At 40.6% G+C, this 27363-nt stretch overlaps 1 protein-coding gene across 1 annotated transcript in view; it reads left to right on the forward strand.

The window, feature by feature from the left end:
- Window positions 1-27363, forward strand: part of LOC134674486 (carboxypeptidase D-like) — a 72183-nt gene that overhangs the window by 36574 nt on the left and 8246 nt on the right. The window contains exons 15-25 of the mRNA XM_063532585.1: window positions 551-661; window positions 2892-3048; window positions 4233-4466; window positions 4988-5138; window positions 7301-7451; window positions 9156-9280; window positions 10571-10743; window positions 12469-12604; window positions 21913-22124; window positions 24426-24525; window positions 26638-26775. Of these exons, the coding sequence (XP_063388655.1) occupies window positions 551-661; window positions 2892-3048; window positions 4233-4466; window positions 4988-5138; window positions 7301-7451; window positions 9156-9280; window positions 10571-10743; window positions 12469-12604; window positions 21913-22124; window positions 24426-24525; window positions 26638-26775 (1688 nt within the window). The remainder of the gene's footprint in view (window positions 1-550; window positions 662-2891; window positions 3049-4232; window positions 4467-4987; window positions 5139-7300; window positions 7452-9155; window positions 9281-10570; window positions 10744-12468; window positions 12605-21912; window positions 22125-24425; window positions 24526-26637; window positions 26776-27363) is intronic.

Genomic DNA, 27363 nt, shown 5'->3' on the forward strand with positions numbered 1-27363 from the left:
CATTTTTGAGTTTTTATATGTTTTCCGAGCAAAGCTCGGTTCTCCCGGATATTAAAAATTAAAAAAAGAACCCCAGGACAATGAAACGTATGGACCGAATTTGATAAAACATGTCTAAGAACCATCGCTAGAAATTCTGCTATCAAATAAAGCATTAAGTCTGCCATTTGTACTTTTTTGCATGTGCAATAAACTTTAATATAAATAAATAAACGGTATACATATACCCCCTTATTCATAAACGTTTACTAAAGTTGACAAGCCGATAATAATCTTTTGTCCCTTTCCATCATACTAATACGTCGGAAAGGGACAAACGATTATTATCGGCTTGTCAACTTTAGTAAACGTTTATGAATAAGGGGGACAGGCGCGTGCACGCACACATACGCACACTGCCAGCATACACATGGCTGACAAGATAGATTCACGTTTTCTATAAATGATTGTTACTTGACCTTGGCTTAAATGAGCCCTTATCTGTGGTTGATCTCATCTGCAAACAAGAAGCGACTTTACCAGAAACTAAATAGAGTCCATTTTCCAACAGCTACGAGAGCGTGACAGAAGAGGTGGTAGTACCAGAATCCGGCTCGGTCAGCGTCAACTTCACCCTAATGCCCGACGACCCACAACACTGGTCCTCGGCCTACGACTTCCGGTAAGCTGATACCAGTCTTGTGTTTATGGCGATACGGTCTATATTACATTGGCAACCACTTTTCTTTCATGTCAAAATAGTGTTTAAGCTAACTTTGTACCGACGTGAGAACAAAGTGAGGGTGTGTCATATTTTTTATAGAAATTTTACATTAATCAACGTTACCATTATCACACTTTGTCATTGTAAATGCGATGCAGAGTTAGCTTGGTCCTATTATTCCATTGGCAATTTCTTATCTATTATTTCTTGATCTCAAATTTTATGATCTCAAATCTATATATGATTGGCATTTTCTTTTATATTAGGTAGGTATTTTTATAAAAAAACTATTTTAAGATCTCGATTTTTTATATTTTTGATTTTTTAAGTATTGGACGTAAAAGTGTAGGAAACACTTGAATTTTTTATAAAATTTGACTTAAAACTGTCTGTGTTAAATAATAATTTTGACTGAGTTTATATGTTGAAAAAATTTTTATATAAAATATGAACTGATAATACCTATGTTTTTCCTAATCTTTTAAATATAGTAAATACTCTGAGTACGAGTATGACTAAGGTTTTGTAATTAAAACTAACTTACCGGCTTTTATTAGACATGTAACAAAAAGAGATTATATGTATATGTTTAAAAATAACTTTACTTTTTTTACTTCTTTCATGCTTACCTAGAAGCCATAAACATAAGGTTTGTTAAAATAAACTCTATTGACTCACGGATAAGATTGAATTTCGCTTTATACTTTAATGTTACTTAATGCTTTTTGTGTTTGCTTTTCATGTATACGTCACGTTTCGTATGTAGCTTTGCAATGTGTGTGTTGTATAAGGTTTTATATTTTTTGATGGGGTAAGTTACGAAATTTAAATGATACAGAATTTTCTTAGGTACTTAAAAAATCAATAAATATTATAGGACCATTTTACACAATGAAATTGTACATTTATGATAAGAGATAAATACATTTTAGATGTTCTATAACAGATATGGTTTTGACGATTTACAACAAAAATCGAATGCAAAAAAGATACAGAAAGAAAGTATCAAGAACTAGTTTTTATTTTTCGTTGTTTACCTCCGTTTGATATATTTAGTCAGAAAATCACGTATGTTTATTGCGAAGTGGTCAATACTTGAGAATGGAAACTAGTCAATTTTAGCGAGGACCTATTAGAAAATACAATGTCTAGACGTGTACAGTCAGGAGCAGAAATAGCTTTGCGAACCAGGTGTTCAAAATTAATACACATACCATGTTTGTTGAAGAAGCAACAGCAATATTTTCGGTATCTAAATCTTGATACTTGTGGTAATACATTTAAGCTTTTAAGATACGTAATTTTCTTATTTGGTAGACCATTTTATCTTTTATTACACTTATAATACTCATTCCTTACTTACACATGTTTTACGCACTTATATAAGTAGACGCACCGCTTGTATGTTAATCAATAAATATGTATGCACGCATCTCATGTATTATTTATTGTTATAACTGTCTAATCTTACTAATAACTATTTGTTTCTTTATATTCTTCTAAAAAAACTAAACCTTTATCTCAAAAATTACTTCGATGTAAAGTTATATTAAATATTATTTAGTCTTAAGACTAAACTATTAACTATTATCAACCCAGAATATTAATAAATATAACTTTTATTAACGGTGCAGAAAAAAAGGAGTGTTATCAGCTTATAGTCTGTGTTCTAGTATCTTTTTGAAAATTAGTTCACATAATTTTGGGCCTTAGGTAAAGGCCAAGATATTAATTCTAAAACAGTTGTGAAATCTAAGAAAAAATTATACTTGACAGTTTGCGCAGATGGCGATGTTAATATACGGTTCCGTCCATGCATTATGCGGTAACATTGACTTCTTAAATTTGACATTTTACAACTTAGTTACCGTAACTCATATCATCATATGGCGCCGTAAAGTAGGTACCATCGGAAGCGATCAAAGTTGTTCAAACCCAATACACGACTTTCTTAGGGCTGATTTAGACGGCGCGCGAACTCGCATGCGATTTTAGTTACATTGCGGACTGTTGGTTACGTCCGATTCGACCGACCGATCAAAAACCGCAATGTACTCGTAATGAAACTCGCATGCGAGTTCTCGCATCGTCTAAATGGGGCCAGACTATACAACTTTTCTACAGTCTTTTGTGAAGTATTTTTTTTTGTCATACTGATATATTTATTACGATGTTCCGAACCCGACAGCGTGCTAGACAATATAATGCACACGCGTTACCACTCCACCCTCGAGCTGTACGCGGAGCTGGCGGAGCTGGAGAACAAGTTCCCGGCCATCGCGGAGTTCCGGTCCGGAGACAGCCTGCTCACCGCCTCGCTGCACCAGCTCAAGGTGACCGACAAGGTAAGGGATACATTAACAAACAGCGAGCTCTAACATGTAGGACAAACGGTACCACTCCACCCTCGAGCTGGCGGAACTGACCGATAAGGTCAGTGCTACCCACAGACAAGACATCCTCCAGACTGAGCATAGTAGCGCTACCCCCTCTGGCACATATATCCACTCACATGCTTTTGGCAACTGTAGTTGCCAGCTGTCACCGTCATTTTAGCTAGAAGTCACTGAAAAATATCAATCATGTGAGTGGATATATGGGAGTCAGTGTCTTTGTGTGACGCCCGTGTCTTTGAACGGATCAATTACGACACGGGACTCGCTTACCTCGTATCCCGCACCCCAGTATTTTTGGCAGCATTGGTTTCATGAAATAATTGTTCTAAACTCCGTCTAGAGGATTCCTAGTCTATGGTGTTACCAAATTTCCCTGCAACCTGGTATCTCCTTTGTAGATGATGTATCGTTGACGTCTCGAATCTTCTCGATGGCGTGTTGATGGCGTCTTCAATCTGTATTATCGTGCTATTAGTTTGATCTTTCTCCTTTACCGTACTAAAAGTTTGCCATCCCCTCATAGGCCACGTAAAATGTTACCAAATCTCCTTGTAACCCTTTAACATAGTTTCACTAGCGCTCTGTCCAGCGTTGTTTAATAACTGGCTTCCGTTGCACAGCACGCTGATCAGGCGTGGATGATGGTTATTGAATTTATATTTAACACAAATCTTGACATTACACTGTGTTTCGTTCACAAGGTACAATTGATAATTTAAAATACAATAATAACAATACGGCTCCACTCCGCCTGATTACGACATCGCGAAACTTAATTTTGCACATTACATGCAGTAATAAATATGGCTGCTACAATCCTATACCAAATGAACCACCCGCGGTGACAAGCGTGCGCGCGGCTCGAATTCTGAGTGAGATTGAAAATTGACAAGCAATCAATCCGGTCGGTCGATCGGGAACGTGAATGAATGGATTATTTAATGATAGTTGATTTGGCATGATATTTTTGAGCAACGCTCCGAAGATATTTGATTAGATTTGAAGATCGATTAACCTTTAAAAAATATATGAATAAAAACTAAAATCACAACTTCAATTCAACTTCATTTTTCCAGTTCTCTTCGCTGTCCATTTTACACTATTTTAATATATAATTATGTAAATACTTTCAGGTCGGCTCCCCCGAAGAGACCAAGCTCCACATGGCCATAATCAGCAACCTTTACGCCTCCCACGCCGTCGGACAAGAAATGCTCCTCAACTTCGCCCGCCACATAGCAACTGCGTATTCACTAGGCGAACCGAGGCATAAAAGTCTGCTCGAGAACGCTGTGCTCCACTTCATACCTAACCTGGATCCGTTGTATGAGAAAATACTGCACGGATTTAGCGGGGAACAATGCCAGGTAGCTTTTTACATTACTTTAATTACTTTCACAAGCAATTACTGTTAGACCAGGAGTAGTCTGCAGCGATTTTGATAGCCTACGCAGTGCTAGTGTTATTTTAAATGTCAAACTTCTGTGAAATTATGACGTATAATAACACTTGCCCTGCGTGGGATATCAAAATCGCTGCAGACTTTTCTTGGTGTAACTTTAGCCATACCTTCCCCTCATGAGCCACCAATCAGACATAAAAACCAAGATTTTGCTCCGATAATTCTAACAACATCATTTAATTTTATGTAATTAAAAAAAAAATTAGTGAATAAACCATACCTGTCGAAATGCCGATATAAAGTTATCAAGATTCGTTTTTTTTTTGGAAATAAGTTGAAATTTGTTATATGGGAGATGAAACTTTTTTAAGTGGAAAGTTCCTTTAATTGTTGTGTTTATTTTCCAAAATACGTGAACTATTCCAATTTTTTTCGAAACTCCGCAAACATAGTTAATCATATAACTTGTTGTTTTGTTGTCCCCAGTTATCGCCCCTAGAAGAAGAGTTCGGCGATAGTCTGTACCACTACATCACCAAAACCAATCTAAGTCCACTGACCAACTATACACGGGAGAAGGCCTTCGTTGATCTCCTCAAGGCTGAGAAATATGACATCGTGTTGGACCTGTCTTCAGGTATGTTGTCTCTTTCTATCGACTAGAAGAGTTCGGCGATAGTCTGTATCTGTACCACTACATCACCAAAACCAATCTAAGTCCTCTGACCAACTATACACGAGAGAAGGCCTTCGTAGATCTCCTCAAGGCTGAGAAATATGACATTGTGTTGGACTTGTCTTCAGGTATGTTGTCTCTTTCTATCTCCTCTAGAAGAGTTCGGCGATAGTCTGTACCACTACATCACCAAAACCAATCTAAGTCCACTGACCAACTATACACGAGAGAAGGCCTTCGTAGATCTCCTCAAGGCTGAGAAATATGACATCGTGTTGGAGCTGTCTTCAGGTAGGTTGTCTCTTTCTATCGCCTCTAGAAGAGTTCGGCGATAGTCTGTACCACTACATCACCAAAACCAATCTAAGTCCACTGACCAACTACACACGAGAGAAGGCCTTCGTAGATCTCCTCAAGGCTGAGAGATATGACATCGTGTTGGAGCTGTCTTCAGGTATGTTGTCTCTTTCTATCGCCTCTGTAGTTCGTTTTTTTTTTAGCATTAGAAAGAACTTGCAAGAAGGTAAGCGATCTTGACATGTCTTTTAATTAAAAAACGCTTTTTAAAAATCAGTAACTATTACTTATGAAAGCTGAAGAATACAGATAATCGTATTAGATTCATAATTGTTACATATTTGCCGTAACTTATTTTTAAAATGTGTTTTCAATTAAAAGACACATCAAGATTGTTTACCTTATTTCTAATGCTAAATAAAAAACCGGGCAAGTGCGAGTCGGACTCGCGCACGAAGGGTTCCGTACCATAAAGAAAAAAAAAACGGAAAAAATGCAAAAAGAAAACGGTCACCCATCCAAGTACTGACCCCGCCCGACGTTGCTTAACTTTGGTCAAAAATCACGTTTGTTGTATGGGAGCCCCACTTAAATCTTTATTTTATTCTGTTTTTAGTATTTGTTGTTATAGCGGCAACAGAAATACGTCATCTGTGAAAATTTCAACTGTCTAGCTATCACGGTTCTCGAGATACAGCCTGGTGACAGACGGACGGACGGACGGACAGCGAAGTCTTAGTAATAGGGTCCCGTTTTACCCTTTGGGTACGGAACCCTAAAAAAACGAACTATAGAAGAGTTCGGCGATAGTCTACCACTACATCACCAAAACCAATTTAAGTCCACTGACCAACTATACACGAGAGAAGGCCTTCGTTGATCTCCTCAAGGCTGAGAAATATGACATCGTGTTGGACCTGTCTTCAGGTATGTTGTCTTTTTCTATCGCCTCTAGAAGAGTTCGGCGATAGTCTGTACCACTACATCACCAAAACTAATCTAAGTCCACTGACCAACTATACACGAGAGAAGGCCTTCGTTGATCTCCTCAAGGCTGAGAAATATGACATCGTGTTGGAGCTGTTTTCAGGTATGTTGTCTCTTTCTATCGCCTCTAGAAGAGTTCCGCGATAGTCTGTACCACTACATCACCAAAACCAATCTAAGTCCACTGACCAACTATACACGAGAGAAGGCCTTCGTAGATCTCCTTAAGGCTGAGAAATATGACATCGTGTTGGAGCTGTCTTCAGGTATGTTGTCTTTCTATCGCCTCTAGAAGAGTTCGGCGATAGTCTATACCACTACATCACCAAAACTAATCTAACTCCACTGACCAACTATACACGGGAGAAGGCCTTCGTAAATCTCCTCAAGGCTGAGAAAATATTGTTAAAATTACGGATGTCGTTCGTCATTTTGTTTATTTTTTGATGTAAAATTATAATACCAGCGCATCGCATAATACAGCGAACGTCAAATTACTTTTTGGGGTTTTGTACCCAAAGGGTAATAACGGGACCCTAATACTAAGACTCCGCTGTCCGTCCGTCTGTCCATCTGTCTGTCTGTCACCAGGCTGTAACTCGTGAACCGTGATAGCTACTTAGACAGTTGAAATTTGCACAGATTATGTATTTTTCTTGTCGCTATAGGTAACAAGAATTAAAAAAATTACAAAATAAAAATAATATAAAAATCCCATACACAAACGTGATTTTATTATGGTTTTTGCGTAATGGTACGGAATGCTTTGTGCGCGAATTCGCCTCGCACTTAACCGGTTTTATTAACTTTGAAAATCATTATAAAAACTTTTATTCCAGGCACGGAAGATGTAGCCTACCCAGACCTGTCCCGGCGTCTCTTCGAGCAGTTCGCACAGAAATACCAGGACAATAGGACACCCATGGATAAATACGAGTGCCGCAGCGCCCCCTCCAACCACGGGAACTTACTCGATGTGTTATGCGAGAGGTGACAGTTTGTCTCTATCTATAATCATTATTTATATACATTATCATACCGAAGAGAGAGGCGACACTACATGTTATACCACTAACACCATGGCAAAAGTACTAGGATAACAGGACACCCATGGACAAATACGAGTGCCGCAGCGCCCCCTCCAACCACGGGAACTTACTCGATGTGTTTTGCGAGAGGTGACAGTTTGTCTCTATCTACAGGGTTTAAAAAACAACGGGTTCCACTCCGGGAGTGCCGGCAGAAGTGAAAACTCAATGATATTGTAACAGTTTTTCGATCAGGTGTCCGTCTTACGTCTTACGCTCTCGCGAGTTTATCATTTTTTCCTCATCACAAAAAGTGTACAGCGCCGCTAAAGAAGTTCTCACTTCAAAAATAAGTGCGTTCCCGTTGCCAGGAGAGGTTTTGGTATTATACTGAGCAACATTTACTATGGGACCAATCATCATCACAGGCCTTTCCGTCTATTGCAGACGATTTATACATTGCTGTGCAGACACCGGGTTTGGTGACTGTGGAGGCCGATGCGTGAGCGGCATGACCTCCCACATTTTTGGCAGAGAAAGCTCATGCCATCCGAGGTTCCAGTCCCGGTTTGCTTTCTGCGACACCTTCTGCTATCTAAAGCATTAAACCAGGCTTGGTCGCATAGCCTTCTCCCCTCCACAACACGCTTGCGCCATCCATCACGGTCTTCAGCTAAGGCTTCCCAGGCATGGTGGTCGATTTTAAATGCAGACATGTCTCGCTTGACACAGTCTTTAAAGCGCAGCATCGGTCTTCCCACGTTCCTTTTAGCATACGCAACTGCATCGAGCAAGACACGTCGAGGTATTCTAGCGGGTTCCATCCGGTGCACATGCCCCAGCCACCGCAAGCGTCTCTGTTTGAGAAGAGCGGCAAGACTGGGCAGCTGTGCTTTTTCAAGAACCCTGTGATTGGTCACTTTGTCCTGCCAAGTTATGCCTAAAATGTTGCGTAGACAGCGCATGTGAAAAGTGTTGAGTCGTCGCTCCTGTTTTGCATACGTCGTCCAGGTTTCTGCTCCGTACAAGAGTATACTTAGAACGCAAGTCTGGTATACCATCATCTTGGTTCTAACAGTGAGATGTTTGTTGCACCACACCCTTGTACGTAGCCTCCCGAACATGGTCGCCGCTTTGCCAATACGAATATCGATCTCTGCATCAAGCGAGAGATTGTTCGACACGGTCGACCCAAGGTAGCAAAACTTATTGACGACTTCCAGAGCTGTGCCATCCACCAGTATTTTGGGTGTTTCCGCACTGCCCTGCACAAACACGACTGTCTTTTTGGCATTGATGGACATGGAGAACAAAGTGCATGCCCGGGAAAACCTGTCCATGATGTTTTGCAACTCGGCTGCGGAGTTATGGGACCAAACTCAATTAATATTTGGCTGTTTCATACATTTTGGCTTGTCTATTTTCTATCGGAATATAGATCATATATCATTTGGAAATATAGTTTTATATAATAATAATAATTCAGCCTATATACGTCCCACTGCTGGGCACAGGCCTCCTCTCACTCGCAAGAGGGCTTGGGCTATAGTCCCCACGCTGGCCCAATGCGGATTGGGGACTTTACATACACCTTTGAATTTCTTCGCGGATGTATGCAGGTATCTGTGTAAAATTGTCCTATAATATTTATTTATATATTTTTCAGGTACAATACGCCGGTGGTATCGCTGGGGCTGAGCTGCTGCAAGATGCCGAGCGAGAGCGACATAGCCTACGTGTGGAAGAGCAACTTGCGCGGGATCATGAAATTCGTCGAGCTGGCTAACACTGGTAACTATTATTTTTATGGTGCCGTACCCAAAGGGTAAAAACGGGACCATATTACTAAGACTCCGCTGTCCTTCTGTTCGTTCGTCTGTCTGTCTGTCACCAGACTGTATCTCATGAACCGTGATAGCTAGGCAGTTGAAATTTTCACAGATGATGTATTGCTGTGGACGCTATGACAACAAATACAAAAAAAAAAACCGGGCAAATGCGAGTCTGTCTCGCGCACGAAGGGTTCCGTACCATAAAGCAAAAAAAAACAAAAAAAAGCAAAAAAAAAACGGTCACCCATCCAAGTACTGAACCCTCCCGACGTTGCTTAACTTTGGTCAAAAATCACGTTTGTTGTATGGGAGCCCCATTTAAATCTTTATTTTATTCTGTTTTTAGTATTTGTTGTTATAGCGGCAACAGAAATACATCATCTGTGAAAATTTCAACTGTCTAGCTATCACGGTTCGTGAGATACAGCCTGGTGACAGACGGACGGACGGACGGACGGACGGATGGACGGACGGACGGACGGACGGACAGCGAAGTCTTAGTAATAGGGTCCCGTTTTACCCTTTGGGTACGGAACCCTAAAAAATTAAGTTGGGCTCCCATACAACAAACGTGTTTCGTTTGCCGTTTTGTCGTAATGGTACGGAACCCTTCGTGCGCGAGTCAGACTCGCACTTGGCCGGTTTTTTTTTACTCTAACCAAACATGTCTTATAATAACATCTAAGTTAACTCATTTGCATCCAATATGCTTCTATTTAGGGACAATTAACTTTAAGCCCCATTATACGGTTCAAGAACTTGCATGCGATTTTAGTTCCTGAACCGTATAGATGGGGCATTATCTGTGAAAAGGGACTTTATTGTTGATGGCGCTTACGCCGCACAGCGTCGCGCGGCATTGTATTTATATGGGAGCCTCTTCAGTCCGGGAGTTCAGGAGGTCCCTTTTCATAGATAACGTCACAAATGGGTACCTATTTACTTAGGGTCAGTTGCACCAATCACAGTTCACAGATAGATCAACGTTACGCAGCAGAGATCTTATGAAACTTCCCATACAATAAAATTTAAACGCTTTAACTGTGACAGACGGTTTCGTGCAATCGACCCTTATGCTCTAGTTTCCTAGGATAGCGGTGCCGTCATATAGCGGCCGTCTCCGTACAAATACTACGACATCCATATTTAGCCGTATTATTTAGTATGGAGACGGCCGCTGTATGACGGCACCGCTATCCTAGGAAAACCGACCTTTAGTCCATTTTTTTCTTAATGTGTTTTTTGTCAGGTATCCAGGGGTACATAAAGAGTGAAGATGGCGGTCCGGTGCGTGACGCGACCGTCGCCGTGACCGGTCTCTCCCGTCCCTACCGCGCCAGCCGCAACGCTGCCCACTACCGGGCCTCACTCCCGCCCGGCGAATACCAGGCCGTTGTCTCTGCTAAAGGATACGTTGATCAGGTAGTTATTGCTCTAGGTATAGGCAGGCGTGGCTCACTCCGCAATTACCTGCAAGTACATCCGTCCCACACCAATTATGGTGGCTAGCTATAAGCCGCGCGTGGCGCTGTCACCACCTAGCGGCCATAGCTGTCCTAATCGTAACAGAAGCGTTTTGTTCGAGAGTGAATCTTCTGTAACTAGTACTATTATTTATTCTGTGATATAGGTATGATTTCGGCCAAAACTCTTAGTAATAGATACTAAGTTGGAACACACACTACAAAAGACGACCTTATTGCTACGGGGTAAAGTCCACGTTTCTCCCGTCCCTACCGCGCCAGCCGCAACGCTGCCCACTACCGGGCCTCACTCCCGCCCGGCGAATACCAGGCCGTTGTCTCTGCTAAAGGATACCTTGACCAGGTAATTACTGCTCTATAATATGTATCTTTAGGTATTTAAAAAAGAGTTAACAAAATCTACCCTCAAATGGCTCTTAAGCCATTTGAGGGTTGATGAAAACATTACACGATCAAATAATGTAGGTTAAAGTCAGGTCGTTCAGTGACAGATCCAGGTGGTTTTATATTTGGTTGGTTAGTCAATAAATGTTATAGCTACCCGAAAATGTACAAATTATTCGTTTACTTTTATGTAAATACCCAGAGATACAGAGTATGGAATACGACTACGGTATAGGGGATACCGTAGTAGTATTCTATACGCCTGTCGTAAAAGGCGACTAAAAGGTTCTCGGGGTCGGAGACGGTCGCAGCTGACTGGGACTGCGACTGAAAAAAGAGGGGACCCACAAAGGAGGGCGCTAGGACGGCACTGGCGTGTTCATTGGAGATCCCAGAGCCGTCCGAAATGCGCCGAGGAGGACAACTGGGAGGCTTTTAGTAGGTGAAAGTCCGACATAACCTCCGCGCTGTCCCTGTGGTGCGGAGGTACCTTTAACGGATTTTCCTCCCAATAAAAAAAAAAGGTACGAGTAAAGGTATAACATTAACGTATATAACTATGGACTGGCCTTACGGGCACTAAAAATGGTACTACATAGTTTAGCGGTGTGACTCACGAATTCCAGCCAATCGTGCAGTCAAACGCAACTAGTTACGACCAATAGCGCGCGTGATGCGAACTCGTCAACCAATCGCGCGCGTGGTGTGAACTCATCAACCAATCTCGCTGTAGCGGTGTCACACAGCTGTACTGGCCCCTGTCATGCCTCATTATTATTGCTCGTAAGGCCAGTCCTGAGATATCTATGTCAATGGTATGACTTGACAACTTCGGCCAAAACTCTTGGCAAAAGATCTGATACTGAGTTGGAACACACACTACCAAATACGACCTTGTTGCGACGGGGTAAAGTCCACATTTCTCCCGCCCCTATCGCGAAATAAAATCTGGCTGTGTCATACATTTTGGCTGGTTCATTTTCTATGGAAGGGTAAATTTTTTTCGCGTATTTGAGATTGGTCCCGTAGGAAAAGTTGCTCAGTATAATCCAACGGGAATGCAGTTATTTTTTAGCCATCGTGTAAAGTCGGTATTTTTTTCTTTTAAATTCATCATCATCATCATCATTTCAGCCTATATACGTCCCATTGTTGAGCACAGGCCTCCTCTCATGCGCGAGAGCGCTTGGGCTATAGTTCCCACGCTAGCCCAATGCGGATTGCGGATCTTTTAAATTAGTAAGCAAAAATAGTAATTTACTTATTTCATGACCGACAGGCATTGACATGGCGAATCATAGAAGGGGAGGTGAAACAGAGAGACATCATACTGCGCCGTGCCAACACCGAGATACCGGGAGGCACTTACGACGACAAGGACCTGTACAATGACCCCAACATGGTCTATATTTCAGGTAAAGCATTTTAACCTTTTAACCTTTTTAACTTTTTAACCAAAGCACGTTTTAACCTTTTGACCGCCAAAGACGCTAGCGGCTACAGCCCAATATCAACCTTCGTGCATTCCAGCAAGGTTAAAAAACTTTAAATAAATAATAAAGTTAGCCAAAGACACAGACAAAACATCCTCTAGCCTGGCATAATCGCGCTACCCCCTCTGCCACGCATACGGTAATTTTACTCCATGTTCGAGTCGAAAGTGTCTTTGTGTGACGTCCGTGTCTTTGAACGGACCAATCACGGCACGGGACTTCGCTCACCTCGTCCCGCGCACCCCCGCATTTTTGGCATCATCGATTGCATGAAATAATTGCTCTAAACTCGGTCTATAGGATTCCTAGACTATGGCCAAAGATGTCAAATATACAGGGTCACCTTTTTACCAGTACAATAAATCAACATACGTAATTGTTGCCAAAAATAAAAAATACCAGCATTCTTTGTTACTACTATTTGGGAACAAAAAAACAAAAATACCAATGCCCGAACTTATCCGCTAAAGTACTAGAAAATGTGGATGCCTTACGCACCAATTAGCAAACGCACGAACTGTTTGTTTACGTCATCGCGCGCGATTTAGCGAGCGGCTTAGTGCAACCAGAAGTTACTAAATTGGTGAAGGATAAATTAACTGATGCGAAAAAAGAAAATATTTGTTCAATGTGATCTATTATTGATACCAATGATGTGGTAAAAGGACTATGCGTCAAAATTGCCCCAAAACCAACAGAGTTGACAGTTAGGTCATTAGATAGGTATTTCTCTGTACTTCATTTCGTTCTATGGGTACCAAGCGGAATTCCATTGCAGAACTGAGATACTGGTATTTTAGTCAAAATGTCGTCACCCTTATTACCTAGGCAATAGAGTCCACCGCTGGGCGTGCGCGGCAAATCATTCGCTGTGCTCGCCCGGCGGTGCGCGAACATCTACCCTGCAGCAATTAATTTACTTACTTGGACCCTATTGCCTAGGTGATAAGGGTGACGGCATTTTGGCTAAAATACCAATATCTCAGTTCTGCAATGGAATTCCGCCTGGTGCCCATAGAACGAAATGAAGTACAGAGAAATACCTATCTAATGACCTGACTCTAAACTCTGTTGGTTTTGGGGCAAGGCTCCATACAAAGTTGCCCATGGTCCTTTATTGTACCGGTAAAAAAGTAACCCTGTATTAGTTACTAGCGACCCGCCCGGCTTCGCGCGTGTTACACAAAACCTTAACAAATTATACACATAAACCTTCCTCAAGGATCACTCTATTGATAGGTGAAACCCGCATGAAAATCCGTTCGGTAGTTTTTTGAGATTATCGCGAACATACAGACATACAGACGCGGTGGGGGACTTTCATAAGGACATGTTTTTACAAGGTGTTAAGGTATTTCATTTCTGGATCAAACATGAACCCTGTTAGGGCATAGCAATCTTATAACTATATCTTATATATATGTATGTAATGATTTACATAATACAATTCTTGAATAAAAAAATCATTCAACATATAACCACAGAACAAATAATAGTACTATCGTACAGAAAGGAAACTTCCTACAAAACCGAAGTTTGACAGCGGTTCAGGGTCGAATCTTGCTATCCCTTTCTAATATTCCTTTCGGCTATTAAGGGTTGTCAAAATTCAAGTTATTATCTTATCTGTGGTCGTGCACGCAGAAGGAAGTCAAGTGGTGCCAACCCTAATAATTGCTCGGAGCAATGCTGAGCCGAGCAGAGCCGAGTTTGGCCGGTCTCAGAAGTTTCGCACCCCTGATATAACATTAAAATTTGATGCAAATCATATTTAAATATTAATTTCAATATTAACTTGTTTAAAAGTTTAATAAGTAATTACAGAAATATATAAATATAAAAATCTAACTGTGAAATATACGTCAAAATATTGGCTTACAATCTTTAATAGTTTATGAAACATTCAAATTAATAGGGAATATTAGGCAAAACTCTGCGTAGGTGGCACCACTAGCACATACAGTAAACAAACCTCACTGACATCTTCCATGACATGACACATCATGCGTCACTACGTCAATCACAAGTCAATCGAAAGTTCGGTTTCTGCCTCTCTATCACTCTTGCATATTCGAGTGATAAAGAGGCAGATAACCAAAATTTCGATTTCAGCGTTTCGCAGTAGGCCCTTGTTAACAAAACGCCTTGATGCATCAATGTCATATTTTATTGTCTGTGAAAACTTGTCAAAAAACAGTTTAAGGCACAGTATAAGTTACTAGAGTCTGTGCGGAAAGAGAAGAGTCGTGGGATTTGAGGGCGCGCCAGTGCTATTTTATGGTTTTTGCTATGCTGACAACACTGGTCACGTGATTATAGTACGACACTAAAGGTCATGATACTTGAATCCCTTTTGTTCCGGTTTTTTACCACGGCTTACTAAACGGAGCCTGGTGGTGGTGTCGGCTCATCAACTCAATCCTCTGATTTAGCGCAGGCACTAGTTTTCTTTTTAAAACACACTTGTTTTTATATCTCAGGTACTAAAAAGTGACTGCGATTGACAAAACTGCTAAAACTAGTTAAGAATCTGCCCAATACAACTGTAATTTTAGTACCAAACAAGATAAGAGTCGCATTTATGTACTGCCTAATCTGTGCTGCAGTCCAACAGTTATTAAAACCGGGTAGGACGGGTAGAAATTGGGCAATAGAACTGTAATTTTATCTGGGATATATTTCACCCATTGTAAACTTGACTTGTAATGTACGTGTACATTATTAATAATAAATATGAATATGAATAAAAATAGTGCATAAGTAGGTAGGCCTTATATATTTTACTTCGCCGAAAAGTCACTGCTAAATATGAAATATAATTTCGTAACCAACAGAACCTACAAATAAAGAAATATATTATTAGAAAAAGTTTTATTCAGAACCTAGTAAACGAACTTACAAATAAAGAAATATTTTATTAGAAAAAGTTTTATTCTTTGTAATCGAATCGAAGTCTGAATTAAAATATTCAATGTCACTTATGTTTGAGCTAGCTTCAAAACAACCAGGGACACTCATAAAACTATCTTCATCTGAACTGGATGTGCTTGAATCCGGCACGTAGATTACGAATTCTTGCATATCACCTACTTAGCGGTCTTTTATTCGAGATACCGTAGGTACTTTTACACAGTCCTGAAAAAGAAATTACATATAAATATGCATAAAATGGCAAGTATCAAGAATAATTGTCAGTTATTTTAAAGATCATGAATGACCTGCATATTTATGAAAATTAATGTATTTTGAATGAATAAACTTACCGATTATGTACCGGAGACAAGTTACTTAGGGGGCTTATTAAATAGGTAATTATTTAATATTAAATACAACATCAATACCCGCGAATAGCGGAAACACGTTCCGCGACTTTTTGTAAGTCGATAGCCGGCTTTTAGCCGTTTTCTTCCCGCTGACAAAACCGAACAATGTTAAATATAATTTTCCTTGTGGTTTTATGTACGGTTTTATCGTGTTTTGTAAATATTTTATACATAAAACTTGCGGTTTTTGTTAATAAAAATACACATTGACAGAAGTTTGTTTACTTTTTACAAGACAGATGTCAAAGGTTTGATTGCCATATAAAATTTAAAATGTTAGTTCCCGTTTCTGCCACGACTCTTCTCTTTCCGCACAGACTCTATATGAGTTTACTAGAGGCGGTAGTGCTGCACTCTGGCGGCAGAACATTGCAGTAATATCCCCCATTAGAATTATATTGAGATTATAGTGTTCTTTTAAATTAGGTATGAAATTAAAAAAACCGGGCAAGTGCGAGTCGGACTCGCGCACGAAGGGTTCCGTACCATAATGCAAAAAAAAACAGAAAAAAAAACGGTCACCCATCCAAGTACTGACCACTCCCGACGTTGCTTAACTTTGGTCAAAAATCACGTTTGTTGTATGGGAGCCCCATTTAAATCTTTATTTTATTCTGTTTTTAGTATTTGTTGTTATAGCGGCAACAGAAATACATCATTTGTGAAAATTTCAACTGTCTAGCTAGCACGGTTCGTGAGATACAGCCTGGTGACAGACGGACGGGCGAAGGGACGGACGGACAGCGAAGTCTTAGTAATAGGGTCCCGTTTTACCCTTTGGGTACGGAACCCTAAAAAACGACTACTATAAATGCGTTCCTGACGAAATTAACAAGAACACTTCAAAAATATATTCGGACAACAATAGCTTTATATATTGTATAGATATTGAAAATCAGAAAGTCTTTAATGAAACTACGTCGACACATCGATAGCGACGTCTAATCTACATGCAGCGCCATCTGTCGGGGAATCTTGACACTTTAAAATTTCGTTTACAAACAAATGTTACCTTTTATTTAAACAGTAAATAATAATGATAATAATGACCCCGCAGGGGCAGCTTGTGGCGAGCTGACGGTGAGTGGCGACACCGCGGACCCCTATTCCAGGGGGCCCTGTCATCTGGCCCTCGCCTCTGTGCTTGCCTTGATTGGCCGGCCAGAGTGGAGTCGCAAGAGCGGGTCCTATGCTCCAGGTTGGAAGTGTAAAATGTCATAACGCCGGCGGCCCTTGAACGGATTACCGGGATCTGGCTACCGCAGACTCACCTCTCGACAACCTCACAGCCGCTCAAAAGTGTTGCCCTGTTGTCGCACTGTGCGTGCGGCCATTGCGGGGCCCACTCAATGAGTTGGCGAGTCACCACCTGTCTTATACAATTTTGAGACTGATTGTCACGGCAGGTGTCCGCTAGTCTCTCCCATAGCCCATTATCCAGTCCATCCAACTTTCAAATCTATAGCCCATGACCTTAGTTCCCATCGCAGCACAAAAGTGCTGCACTGCAATAGTCTTTGCACCTGGCGGGGACCATCTCTTGATGTATCACATTGTGCGTTCGGGGATGGTATCCGCCACGTGTATCCCTTGCTTTTAGATTAAAGTGTCTTAAAGGGCCTCTGCGCTGTTGGCTTCGGCCCCACGTACGCCTCCCAAAGGTCCGGGACCCCATGGTCCCGAGATATGGAAAAGACATACAAATAATAATGATAATAATGATAGTTCTACATGACATTAAAGCTCTCCAAGGGGCCTCTACGTGTTGGATCTGTGTCCCCACGCAAGCCTATCAAAAAACCGGGATTATAGGCCCGTGATATCCAAAAGGAGATACATGATAATTTAATAATGCCGATCAGTAAAAAAATAAATGTTTGGCAAGTTGCGCGTAAGATTAAGATTTGCGATAAGATTTCTCAAGAATACATTTTAAGGTGGTTCGCCTAGGTTACTCAAAACTTAACTCTCGCTAGATGGCACCACTTTGGCAAAATTTCAGATTTTATTTTTTTGTGAAATGGTCTTGGTATTTGTATACTTAAAAGTATGTTTCGCGCACTCTTTAAGTAAATATTGAGCTATTAAAATAAACATTGAATACTTCATTGTGCAAAAACCACCTTTTTAATTCGACGGAGTGTTGCTGTCACGCTTTTTCCTACTATTACTCACACATGCAAACAGTGTTTCCGCGATCCTTGTAGTAGACAATTTCACACAACGTAAGTATGTTGCAATAGCGTAACGGTATGTTCGTGGAAATACGTGCAAGAGGATTGGGGTTCAAGACTGGTGCGAGTAGGTAATTTCTTTTTGTTTCTCCTTGTGTTATCTTACCTTTAAACGAGCAATTATTAGATATATAATTATTTATTTATATATTTGGATGGTATCAGAAACGGCTCTAACGATTTCGATGAAATTTGCTATAAGGGGTTTGATCTCTTAGCTAGGTCTATGAGAAAACGCGCATTTTTGAGTTTTTATGTTTTGTAAGCTTTGGTCGGTCTCCCAGATATTCAATCTCCGCTTGGCAACTAATCCCAGAATTGGCATGCGCACTAGTTTTTACGAAAGCGACTGCCCTGAGCTTCCAACCCAGAGAGTAAACTTATTTGGATTAGTCCGGTTTCCTCACATTGTTTTCTTTCACCGAAAAATAGGTATTGGTGTATAAATAGGTAGGTATCAAATGCTATTTCGTACAAAAGTTCGAAAAATCATTGGTACGAGCCGGGGTTAGAACCCGCGACCTCCGAATTGCTTTCCGCTAGGCCAGCAGCGCTTCCCCCACATACTCAGTGTTATCAGGTTTTTTAAAAATCAAAAACGATTACTTATGAAAGCAGAAGAATATAAATGATCGTATTAGATTTATAATTGTTACATATTTGCCGTAACTTATTTTTAAAATGTGTTTTTCAATTAAAAGACACGTCAAGATTGTTTACCTTATTTCTAATGCTAAAAAAAACAAACTATAGTAATAATTGTGTTTTTCATTCATAGACAAAATCCATTATTTTTAACCACAGGAAATTTTATACACTTCTTTTTAGGGTTCCGTACCCAAAGGGTAAAACGGGACCCTATTACTAAGACTTCGCTGTCCGTCCGTCCGTCCGTCCGTCCGTCCGTCCGTCCGTCCGTACGTCCGTCCGTCCGTCTGTCACCAGGCTGTATCTCACGAACCGTAATAGCTAGACAGTTGAAATTTTCACAGATGATGTATTTCTGTTGCCGCTATAACAACAAATACTAAAAACAGAATAAAATAAAGATTTGAATGGGGCTCCCATACAACAAACGTGATTTTTGACCAAAGTTAAGCAACGTCGGGAGTGGTCAGTACTTGGATGGGTGACCGTTTTTTTTTTGCTTTTTTTTGTTTTTTTTTGCATTATGGCACGGACCACTTCTTGCGCGAGTCCGACTCGCACTTGCCCGGTTTTTATTGCAGTGAGGATGTCCTGATTGTAAAAATCAGAGAGATTAGGTAGAGTATAATTTCTAATTATCTTTGTAAAAATAAAAGAATACGTGTAGCCCATACTTAATAATGGATTTATGATAATAAGAAAAATTAAATAAAAATAAAAAACAATACGAAATTTAGGTGTAACAAAAATACAAAAAGTTATGTTCCAGCATACAATGACTGGGGATCGAACCGGGAATCTTCCGTTTGCAAGCAAAAAAGCGACTGTTTGCATAACACGGCATGATAGTTCTTAGGCCTGAGTTACACTTGTAAATTTTACTTACGTAAGTAGGGACACGGCTATACTACAGAATGAGAGATGAATATCGTTATCTCATTCTAACAAATAGCTTTGTCCCTACTTACGTAAGTAAAACTTACAAGTGTAACTCAGGCCTTAGCTAAGCTGACGAACTTCTCGCTTAGGTCAATTAACTACCTGTCAAATATCAGTGTCAACCAAATTGCACTAAACATGACGGCACTCCAAATTCGAGCCGTGGTCAGCCCGGCAACGTCGGAAATGGTATGGCAACGTCGCAAATGTATCTGTACACGACATTTGTGACACACACATACGTAAAATGGATGAAAAGTTAACTATGATTTTTGCATGATTTCTGTATGAAACATTGTTTTCCTGTTAATTTCGCGCAAACGAATATTCGAAAGAAGATAAATGCGGAAATATTTGTGTACTAACCCCCTTATTCATAAACGTTTACTAAAGTTAACAAGCCGATAATAATCGTTTGTCCCTATCCATCATACCAATACGTCGGAAAGGGACAAACGATTATTATCGGCTTGTCAACTTTAGTAAACGTTTATGAATAAGGGGGTAATAGTGTGTAGTTACTTAATGAGCTTTGATTGAATTTTGTATGAAAAGCGAACCACCTTAATTTTTAGACATACGGACATGGCGAAACTTATCTACTTGCATTCTTGCTGAAATTAACAAGAACACTACAAAAATTCAGAGAGCGACAAGGTGCCGATCACATTTAAGAAGAAGATAATTATATTGAAAATCAGAAAGTGTTTGTTCAAACTACATCGACACATCGATAGCGGCATCTAATCTACATCTAGCGCCATCCGCCGGGGAGTCTGGACACTTAATTTCGTTTACTAACAAATGTTACCTTTTATTTAGCTAACAGTAAATAATAATAATAATCATTGGGGCAGCTTGTGGCGAGCTGTTGGGGAGTGACGACCCCACGGACCCGAGTGCTCCCGAGAGTCGGTCAGGGTCTCTGTCTCCGGCGTGTCTTCGTCGGTCGGAGTGGACCCCAAGGGGACCCGCAGGACTCTCAGCTCTGGCTTGCCTTCATTGGCCGTCCAGAGAGGAGTCGCTAGAGCTATATGCTCCACGGTTGGCAGTGAAAGATGCATAAGACGCGAGTTGGCACAGTGGCTGGTAACAGCCACCGGGTAGAAAGCGGCGCACACCGCACCGCCACATCATTAGGTGACTCGAATTTTGCCCTAATTAAAGAAATAACGGGTCTAATTAATTTAATGCTGTCAGGATTCGTACACGCCGAGATAGCCCTGCTATTATCAATTATATTTATACCAAAACCCAGCATTATACTTCAGTATAACCAAAGTATAAGGTAAGATTGATGAATAAAATATTACTTAACCATATTTTTATTGCAACCTTAACCGCAACTTGCCTTATTTTGTTTACTAATCGACATTATTAAATGATTATAACTATTTACTGTTAGCTAAATAAAAGGTAATAAACATTTGTTTGTAAACGAAATTCAAAAGTGTCCAGATTCCCCGACAGATGGCGCTGCATGTAGATTAGTTGCCGCTATCGATGTGTCGACGTACTTTGAATAAAGACTTTCTGATTTTTCGACATAATTGTCTTCTAAAAAGTAAATATACTATAAATATTTTTGAAGTGTTCTTCTTAATTTCATCAAGAACGCAGTAGGAATTGCGAGTCATGCGAGTGGCGTATATGGGGCATTATCCATGAAAAGTCCATGAAAAGGGACCTTATTGTCGATGGCGCTTACGCCGCACAGCGTCGCGCGGTATTGTATTTATATCGGAACATCGTTAATAATGGCGTAAGCGCCATCGACAATAAGGTCCCTTTTCATAGATAACGTCAAATATATGGGCCGTTATAGTTTCGCCCAAAGAGCATATAATCACTACGTGTTTCGCCATGTCCGTCTGTCTGTTCGTACGCGGCTTCATTAAATGATCATTATTTGTTAGGCTTTCTAAGCTGAATTTTGAGTTGGATTTACGCTGACAAAGTCAAAATAATAACTCATTCGCCCACTTTGCCGAATATTCGGTATTCGGACGAATACCTATTACACCTACTTATGAAGAAAATCTGTTTGCACCATCCCGTATGGTAACTTTATACTTGTATGTTTCAGGTCTAGCCCTCGACCACAACAGCGTACCGCTAAACACAGCCAAGCTACTAGTCTATCCGCTCGGCACGAAAAAGCTGGTCGACCCAGTAGCTACAAACACTAGTGACGCCAATGGTCGCTTCGTGGTCAGCCTACCGGTCACGTACATGGGCAGAGAGGTGCTTATGACCGCCGAGAAGGACGGATATATCTCTAGACAGAGACACGTCATGGTAAGTTTACCTACCTTTGTATTACTATAACGTCCAATATGTTTAGAGATACAAGTAGTATCGATGATTCCAAAAAGCTGGTCGACCCAGTAGCTACAAACACTAGTGACGCCAATGGTCGGTTCGTGGTCAGCCTACCGGTGACGTACATGGGCAGAGAGGTGCTTATGACCGCCGAGAAGGGCGGATATATCTCTAGACAGAGACACGTCATGGTAAGTTTAGCTACCTTTGTATAACTATAACGTCCAATATGTTTAGGGATACAAGTAGTATCGATGATTCCAAAAAGCTGGTCGACCCAGTAGCTACAAACACTAGTGACGCCAATGGTCGCTTCGTGGTCAGCCTACCGGTCACGTACATGGGCAGAGAGGTGCTTATGACCGCCGAGAAGGACGGATATATCTCTAGACAGAGACACGTCATGGTAAGTTTAGCTACCTTTGTATTGAGACTACTGGCGCGCTAGGTAGGATAACTATGACGTCCAAAATGTTTAGAGATACAAGTAGTATCGATGATTCCAAAAAGTTGGTCGACCCAGTAGTTACCAACATGAGAGAAGGACGGATATATCTCTAGATAGAGACACGTCATGGTAAGTTTAGCTACCTTTGTATTACTATAACGTCCAATATGTTTAGAGATACAAGTAGTATCGATGATTCCAAAAAGCCGGTCGACCAAGTAGCTACCAACACGAGAGAAGGACGGATATATCTCTAGACAGAGACACGTCATGGTAAGTTTAGCTACCTTTGTATTGAGTCTACTGGCGCGCTCGGTAGGATAACTATGACGTCCAATATGTTTAGAGATACAAGTAGTATCGATGATTCCAAAAAGCTGGTCGACCTAGTAGCTACCAACACGAGAGAAGGATGGATATATCTCTAGATAGAGACACGTCATGGTAAGTTTAGCTACCTTTGTATAACTATAACGTCCAATATGTTTAGGGATACAAGTAGTATCGATGATTCCAAAAAGCTGGTCGACCCAGTAGCTACAAACACTAGTGACGCCAATGGTCGCTTCGTGGTCAGCCTACCGGTGACGTACATGAGCAGAGATGTGCTTATGACCGCCGAGAAGGACGGATATATCTCTAGACAGAGACACGTTATGGTAAGTTTAGCTACTGTATTGAGACTACTGGCGCGTTCGGTAGGATAACTATAACGTCCAATATGTTTAGAGATGCAAGTAGTATCGATGATTCCAAAAAGCTGGTCGACCCAGTAGCTACCAACATGAGAGAAGGACGGATATATCTCTAGATAGAGACACGTCATGGTCAGTTTAGCTACCTTTGTATTGAGACTACTGGCGCACTCGGTAGGATAACTATGACGTCCAATATGTTTAGAGATACAAGTAGTATCGATGATTCCAAAAAGCTGGTCGACCCAGTAGCTACCAACATGAGAGAAGGACGGATATATCTCTAGATAGAGACACGTCATGGTCAGTTTAGCTACCTTTGTATTGAGACTACAGAACTTCGTGTTGTTATGTTAACACTGTAATCTTTCTGTGCAATAAAAATATTTTTTACTTTTTTTTTTACTGGCGCGTTCGGTAGGATAACTATGAAGTCCAATATGCTTAGAGATACAAGTAGTACCGATGGTTCCGAAAAGCTGGTCGACCCAGTACCTACCAACACGAGAGAGGGACGGATATATCTCTAGACAGAGACACGTCATGGTAAGTTTAGCTACTGTATTGAGACTACTGGCGCGTTCGGTAGGATAACTATGACGTCCAATATGCTTAGAGATACAAGTAGTATCGATGATCCAAAAGGCTGGTCTACACCGTGGCTACCAACACCAGTGACGTACCGGTGACGTACAACATGGGACACAGGACACAGACATGGGACATGGGATACAGGCGAAACTTACAAAATAGGCGCAACATGAGGCGACCTATGGTATTGCGAAACTATAAGTAAAAATATACACACAACAAGACCGAAGTGATCCCATAAGTGTTCCGTGAACAAAGTTTTGTACGGAACACTAAAAATCGATTACAAGAATAAATAATAAAACTATATTTGATATTTATATAAGTCAAGATAATCTTGTATGGAATAAAAACAGTTTTCAATAAAATATTTTTTCATATTGTTATCAAATTTACCATATTTTTCCTCTTTGGTTATCTTTTTGGGAAGGTTATCAATATATGACGCAATTATTGAAATATTATATATACATATAAATCTAAATTTTAAAAGAAAGGTTTATTTATTCGTTTATGTAACAAATTAACTTCAAATTATTTCAGATAAACAAGAATGAGAACATGACACGGAAAGTGCTTTTCAAGTTGGAATCCGACGACAAAGTCCTCGGGATGTCTCGGCTCGTCTTCGTCATGGTTGCCGGTGAGTACATCATACTCTAATGCAGCGGTCGGCACCTTTTAGCAGCCAACGGCCACATAGTAGTTAACGGAGGTAACGCGGGCCATACTTTGTCAATATTTATGACTTTATGAGACATTGTCGTTTGTCACTATTACACACAAAATAGCCAAGGCGGCACTCGGGCCGCAAGTGATAGTTTCACGAGCCGCATGCGGCCCGCGAGCCGCAGGTTGCCGACCGCTGCTCTAATGGTATAGTATTTTTCTCAAAAATCGACGCCAAAATCGAATTTTCCGTTTAAAAAATAGGTCGCGAAGTGCGTAGTAAAACAATGCAGTCTCGATTTTGGCACTGCAATGTTGCATACAAATTCCATTATGTATAGAGTTCCAAACTTATTAAAAGTTGAAATGGCCATATCGAATAAAGGCACAGACCCATTAAATAGCCAAACAGATGATTAGTACTTATTATTGTAATGTTGGCACGGTTTTCGGCAGAAAAATACACTTCTATTATTGAATAAAAATAAATAATAAGGCGGCAAAGCAAATTTTATCAATTGTTTGTACTTTTTTCTGTGAACAATACATATGAGTCGACTAGTTTTCACTAATCTTGATTTATACATTGGTTGCGTTGTCATAAAAATCTACGCAATACAAAAAACAAAAAGGTTTCGGAATTTTAAAACTCCGTAGTTTTAAATTTGGATTTGATAGCCCACGCAGTGTGTTATTTTAAACGTTAAAATTAGACATGAGTAGTTCGCGAATGAAAGATTCAAATGAAGTACTTCACTTGATGTCACTCTTTCATTCACTAGTTCAGCTCGGATTCATTCAGTTCTTTACTTCAGCAGTTCAGTTTATAAACCTTTTCGTTTACTTGCTCATTCGCTTAGAAAGTCACAAGGACGCCATGTTAAACCTTCGAGTCATAAATTAATTTACTTGAGTGATTCACATTGAATGAAATTATCTATCAAATCCTTCATTCAACTCAATATATCCGCGAATGAGAGAAACCGGTACTTTTGATATAGATGGATCTGTTAAGCTACTGAACTAAACTGAACTAGTGAACTAAAGGAGTGAAGTATTTCACAGCGTACGAAAGATGCATATCATTTTTTTCTTTTCAGTGACACATTTTGCGCATGACTAGTTAAAATTTACGTATAAATAACACTTGCACTGCGTGGGCTATCAGATCCGTTGCAGACTTTTCTGGGTCTGACTCTATTACGCTCACTGCATATTTTTAGTATACAAGAGCGCTCAAAAATAGACAAACAAGCATACGGCACATGGTAATGTGTCTCGTATTGAACTAACTTTAAGTCGGTAGGCGTCCCCTAGAAACTGAGAACGACAGATGTTAGCTAGTTCTATATGATTCCCAACGCCATCTAGCGAGGCATTTGGTAAACTTTTAAGTTGAACGGTTATAGCAAAGAGAATAGAGTGTATAGAGAGTTACTGTCATGGTAAATTATGGACTTACAGTACATTTGCCATCTTTCGACAGAAGATTAAAACTGTTAGAACGCCTTTTGACTTTGATCCTTATTCTTTCATTGATATGAGTTAGTTTGTTAAATATAAAAAATAACGCCATCTACTCGACAGTAGGCCAAAAGGGGCGCCATTGCTCGAAAAGATTGCACCATACCCTTGGTCGTAGAGAAAAAAATACATAGATTGCTCACTCCATACAGTTTTGGTACTACCAAAAAGACTATTTCCGCTGACCCCCGCCGCTTTGCCGCTGCTGAAGACTGATAGTACCGCTATTCGACGCTAGATGTCGACTATGAAAATAAGTCTTTTTGGTTTGATAGTAAGACTTGAAGTGATCAACCGGGGCGCAGCCGATACTTGTGTGCGTCCCCAGGGGGGATCAATTGTCGATGTCACACTGGCTTCCCCAGTCGTGGCAGCACGAATAGCAGACTGGCGAGTCCTAGAGGACACGGAGACCCTCTCTGACCATTTGTATATCAGAATGAACCTCTCCAGAGCCCGGAAAAACCAACAGCCTAGACCGGCAAGGTTGTCTTACTATATTTCTCTATGCCTTGGCCTACTCGGTGAAAACTAAACACTTGGTTTCCTTGGTCATCTCCAGGCGTAGTCGGCGTGGCCCTGGTGACGCTGGCCGCCTGGTGCTTCAGCTGCCGTCGAACCCGCGACCCGCGCCGCGACTACATGTTCACACAACTAGCTAGTGACGAGAAGAGACCCTTTACTGATGACGGGAAATATGGTAATAGTTTATTTATTATTTCATTTTTTTAAATTAGAATAAGTCTACACGATTTACTAAATAAACGAGGTATTGGCTCTGGATAACTGTTTCTGGGACAGGGCCCTCATTTTGGCATTTGTGTTTGACCCTGAGCACACGAGGCGTACGTAGGCATAAGCGTCGTCGCGTAATACGCGCGTAGAACGAGAGCGCTACGAGCACGTACAACCTTAAACAAGTCCGCACTCGAAACGTAGTCGTAGCGTAGCGTATGAGATCTCTGTCGTCATTACGACAGGCGTAAGTAGGAAAAACTTGTATGCAATCAGAACGATCACGCTAACGCGACGCTTGGTGCCCAGAAATCTACGCCTCTCGTATTCGTATCGTTTTTACCATATGCGTACGCCTACGCCTCGTGTGCTGAGGACCTTTGTTATACTCTTTAGGTATTTATATTAAAGTAAACAAAATCTACCCTCAAATGGCTCCTTAAGCCAGTAGAAAACATTACTCATACTCACTCAATAAAATATGAGTTTATTGATAATATAAATTACAGGTAAGGCTTACATGACTAAACTACATTAAAGGTAAATTTATAAA

This window comes from Cydia fagiglandana, chromosome 20, assembly GCF_963556715.1.
Source record: "Cydia fagiglandana chromosome 20, ilCydFagi1.1, whole genome shotgun sequence".
Lineage (NCBI taxonomy): Eukaryota > Metazoa > Arthropoda > Insecta > Lepidoptera > Tortricidae > Cydia > Cydia fagiglandana.